This window comes from Taurulus bubalis (genome assembly GCF_910589615.1).
Source record: "Taurulus bubalis genome assembly, chromosome: 5".
Lineage (NCBI taxonomy): Eukaryota > Metazoa > Chordata > Actinopteri > Perciformes > Cottidae > Taurulus > Taurulus bubalis.
Window position 1 is genome coordinate 15553522 of NC_136593.1, and position 5299 is coordinate 15558820.

The 5299-nt window shown below is 44.7% G+C and overlaps 1 protein-coding gene across 1 annotated transcript; it reads left to right on the forward strand.

Annotated features, from left to right (window-relative positions):
- Positions 1 to 447: 447 nt before the first annotated feature.
- On the forward strand, positions 448 to 2139 carry LOC306737158 (G-protein coupled receptor 22; the record flags this gene model as incomplete). The annotated part of the gene is made up of 1 exon (XM_079218859.1): positions 448 to 2139. One exon carries the CDS (start codon positions 448 to 450, stop codon positions 2137 to 2139), a length of 1692 nt encoding a protein of 563 aa, XP_079074985.1.
- Between the last annotated feature and the right edge of the window lie 3160 nt (positions 2140 to 5299).

The following is a 5299-nucleotide window of genomic DNA, read 5'->3' on the forward strand; positions in this document are numbered from 1 at the left end:
GACTTCCTACTATAATTCCTCTCTGAACTCTTACCCGTGTCTATGTGAAGCATGTTGTTGTCTAACTACTTGAGCCGAGCGAGGCATCATTGGTCATCAGCAGCAGCTTGACTTGCAACCCACGACTCTAATCGCCTGCCAAGTTTCCTTTCACCTTGTTGTGTCAACTCTTAGCTCCTCTCCACTTGTCAAATCTGAAATATTTGACTTGTACTTGCTGTACAGTGTTTTTTCTGAGTAAATTTGAGACAAGCTGAATGATAACTGCTTGATCTTTCTCTGTCATCTCTTTCTATTCTTTTCTATATTTCTTTCACAGAATCAACCACAGATCTGGCCATCATCATCCTCATCACTGTCTCGTTTGAGTCAGAAGAAACAGAAAGACAGAGCATGGTCTGGCGTGGCAGCCGCTGTTGCTATGTGTGAGGGAGTGCTGTGGCGTCAATGGAGACCGAAGGCTATCGTGACCTCCTGGAGACCAGCGATGGTCAGGGGGTAGGCCTGCTGGATGGAGGGGGTGAGGTGGGGGTGGAGGAGGGCTGGAGCACACCTTACCCCCTGGGCTTCCAGGTGTCTTTGACCACTGTGCTGATGCTAGAGCTGGTGTTGGGCTTCAGCAGCAACCTGACCGTACTTGTGCTCTACTGTGCTCAGTCCAACCTGGTGGATTCAGTCAGCAACCTGGTCACAGTCAACCTCCATGTGCTGGACATATTAGTCTGTCTGCTGTGTTTGCCACTGACTGTGGCCGTGATCCTGCTCCCAGCTAATGAAAGTGGAGTCGGAAGCCTGGCCACGCTGTGCTGCTTTCATGAGGCCTGTGTCACCTTCACCAGTGTGGCCACAGCAGTCAATGTGCTGGTGATAAGTTTGGACCGATACGACATCTCAGTGCGTCCAGCCAGTCGTCTACTAACACCCAGGAGAGCAGCCCTGCTCCTGGCAGCAGTGTGGGCCGTGTCTCTGGCTGTCTTCTTCCTGCCCTTCCTTGAGGGGGATTTCTTCTCTTCGGGGGTGGAGGACATAAAGGATGAGGAGCCAGGAGGGAAGACCAATGACTCGGAGTTCACCACTGGATTGACCCCCATTTTTTCCTCCATCTCTCCTTCCGCCCTACCCTCAACTCATCCTTCCTCCCCAACACACCACCTGACTCCAGTATGGCAGAACAGGACGCTGCTGTGCGTAGGAGGGCAGGGGTATTACACAGGCCTGGCTATGTATTATCACTTGTTACTCCAAGTTCCATGCTTCTTCATCGCTGTGGTCGTCATGTTGTTCACCTACTCCAAGATCCTGCAGGCCCTCAACATTCGAATAGGCTCCCACCTGATGTGGGGTAAGCGAGGAAAGGACTCCACCTGCAGGATACGCTGCAGGAGAAAGAAGAAGAAGAAGGACCTGAGCCTGCCCACAGAGGTAGTGTCCTCCAACCAGAACCAGAACCTCACCAATCCGCCTCTCATTCCCTCCCTCACACCTACACCAACATCGCCCCCACCACTCCCCTCCATGCCACTTGCCATGTCTGACAGCGGAGCAACAGTCACTACTGTCAGTACTGCTGCCACCACCCCCATCGCCACCACACCGGCCACCCCCGCTTCTCCAATTCCAGCTTCAGCTTCCACCCAGACCCACGCCACCACACCACTGCCTGCCTCCACCATGGGTGTACAGGCCTCGGTTTCTGCCATCATCGCCTTGAGGCGGGCAGTGCGCAGGCACAGGGACCGTCGAGAGCGTCAACGTCGCGTCCTTAAAATGTCCCTGCTCATCATCTCCACCTTCCTGGGCTGCTGGGCCCCTCTGTCTGCGGTCAATGTTCTGATCCTGTGTATGGGTCCCAGCGACAGCCTGGTGCGGCTGCGCCTCTGCTTCTTGGCAATGGCTTATGGAACCACTATTTTTCATCCTCTGCTTTATGCTTTCACCAGGCAGAAGCTGCGCCGTGCCCTCAAAACACGTGTCAAGAAAAGGGTAGTGTCCCTTCTGCAGGTGGACCCAGCTCCCAGCGGGGGGACAGTTATTCATAACTCCTGGGTGGAGGGGGGAGGCCAGAGGAAGACTCGCAAGTCACGAGTGGAGGCCAGTGATGCCACTGACCGCTGCCTCACAGAGGCAGTGAGGGAATGAGGCTGTTCTTCAGTGTGTTTGCATGTGTGTGAGTGTGTGTGGGAATTTGAAGAATTGTATGTATCTTACCAATTTGCTAGAGATGGATAATGTGTATATTTGTGCATGGGTGTGAGAAACAACAGTTAGTTTACAAAGTTCAGGACAAACCCCGTGACCACTGGTTCCATGCAGATGTGGAGACAGGCGAGTCCTGGGCTTTAATTAGAGCCTTCTTTCTGCTCTCCTTACACAGACCCTCATTAGTCCACTTTTTGAGTGACAAGGTGGCCACTGTGTCTCCATGACAACACTGGCCAAGCATACACCATAGCCATGTATTCTGAAAATAATAGTGTGCAGTTGTATAGGATAAGGGTTAGACAATAGCAAATGCATACATTACTCCTCCTGCGTGCACTTTCAACTTGCATGTGCATGTACATATGCCGCACACACACACACACACACACACACACACACACACACACACAAACACACGCACACACACTCACACACACACACACACAACTAACATGCACACTGATCTATATTTAGTAATTATCTGTGAAAGCACACCAATATCTACCTGCACAGATATTCTCAGTGAGAAAAATATTAATGGAAGTCTATATTTCTCTTTATTTTCCTCATTTGTTCATGCCTTAATTTAGTTATTAATATATTATTGTGGTGCTGAATGTTCTACTGTATGTTTACAACAATGTATCCGAGTGAATGTGCACATACTGTATATGGTATAGCAAATTAATAGCGGGTAAATACAAGCATTCAGAAGTTTACAAGCTCATATGAAACTACCAGGAAATTGCAAAAAAAAGGATTTAATTTGCAGAAAGCACCATATTTTTGAAAAATGTGTTTAAGTTAAAGCTAAAAGGCATGACTTTATTTATTATTTGTTGAGATAAATTGTATGAGTAAAAGTCATGATGACGTGAGCGAGGCTGTGTGATTGCGTTCGTATGTTTACATGTGGGCATGTATACATGTGTCTTTGCGTGTGCGTGTGTGTGAATGAATAAAGGAGCGTGTTTGTGATTATGTGCAATAAATTCTGAAAAAGCAATGACCCCTAGGATGTGAACAAAGAGAATGTGAACACAGAATTGTTGGTTTTCTACCTATGGTTTTAGATTACTGGGGGAAGAGAGAAGAAACGAGACTTAATCAACTGATTAACGGAAAGAGGCCACTAGGCATAATGTAAAAGCAGAATACTTGGAGCAATCTGAACTACACAGGCTACTGTAATACTACATAAATTGTATCACTTCAGTTTTTAAGTGGAAATCAAAGGGCAACATTTTGTGGAAACTTAATTAAAACTGTCTGTAGTCACTGCAGGTAAACTAGCATCTTATACCGGAGAAATCCCAACATGTGAAACCTGACATGGGTCATCTCCTCGTGTTCGCTGCTCGTTCCTCTGGAGGCCAGAGTCACTGCTTTTGGACTTTGAATGACTGCAGAGGCCAAAAGGCTTCTGTCAGCTTCTGGACTGAGTCCTGGACCTGTTTCACTATATCCGTGTCTCTCTTTCTCCTCAGGGCTTAATGTTTCATTTCTCAATGTGCTGGACATAAAACAATAAACCAGCCCTCAATCAGCTGTTGTATAATGGGTGTTACAGTAGATTTATGTCAGTAAGTAGATAGAGTACACTTTAAACTTTATATGGGCTCTTGGAGAGCCTTTGGGATTGGGGCTATCTCCTTCATCCTCACACCTTTTACAATATTTGTGAGCCAGACAAAAGACCATAATTCTTGTGTATTCATGTACATTTTTCAGGGATGTAAATATTGAAGTGTCTGTTTTGGGTTTTAGTCAAAGAAAATAGTTTTTCTTTTTGTCACAATCATCTGCCGGACAGAAAATCAGCCATTGTGATAAACTCTGAGTGAGTTGGAAAGCTACTGTAACGAGAAGATACATGTAAGTGTATTTGTGTTAATACTATATGTGTGTACACTGTACTGTACATTTATGACCATGTGTATAGAGAAATATTAGTATTGTATAAGATTTATATTACGTGTTATTGTATAGAGCAGAACAGAATCTGTATTAAAAAGATGATCGATCTACGAACTGATCCATCTCAGTGTCAGTTCATGCACGTCTTATGTTCAATGTATCCTCTATTCAATTGGTTGCCAATTTTCAAATATAATATTTTACTTGTCAGGCAATTTAATTTTGCAAGAAAATGTATTTACACTACGTAGATGCATTTGTATCTGCTAAAATACTTGAAAGAATATGCAAATGAGTGTCTTCTTTTTAACAAGCTTTTAGATGCATACCTAAATATGCATAACCCCAAAAGAGAACTGAAGTAATACAGAGGTAGAAATTGTGTTTATTTAGAAGAAATGTATTGTTTTAAATGTAACAACCTGGAAAAAAACTAAACAATCCCCTTTATATAATTGCACATCTTAGACTATTTAAGAATTCCTAAAAAAAACAATCTGTAATTGAAAGATGGAAACATGACAATTGTTCTCTTATATTGTTGACCTTACAACAATAACAATCTTATCATGTTGACACTGTTGCATCACACTAGCTGCAGCTGTATTTCTAGTCTCTAACTGCTTGGATTCATCCTGGTCAGTGTAACTTGGGAAGACCTCCATCCGACTTCTTCTGAACCTTACTGTCCAAATCTGTCACTCCTTTTTCCAGCTGCTCCTCTCTTCCTCGTCTCCTGTTTCCACTCCCCGTCTCTCTGATCCCTAAATTTAGAAACTCCGTCCCAGATACTTGCAGTATTTAGTGCTGACTGTGGTGAACCCTCACTGGGATGTGACACCTGTGCTAATCACCAGTACTAATGAAGATGAAACTTGTTAGTCAGGTAAGCATCTGTCGAGGCAGCTCAATCTCTTGATGTTGACTTTTTTTTTAAAAAATTATCAGAACAAAACTGTCTGCTCATGTGTGTGTGTGTGTGTTTGTTGCTTTACTGATTTTAGCAGTGATTCAATGCCATAGATTCCTTCATTCTGCTTGATAATCTCATCAGTCACCTCCTCTTTCACACCCTCATTTCCTCCCTTGGTTCTCCTTCTCTTTATTCCGTCGGCCTGCATCTCTCTCATCTCTTATCCACACTCAGGCCTTCCAGAACAAAGCGAGGAACAGCTGCAGT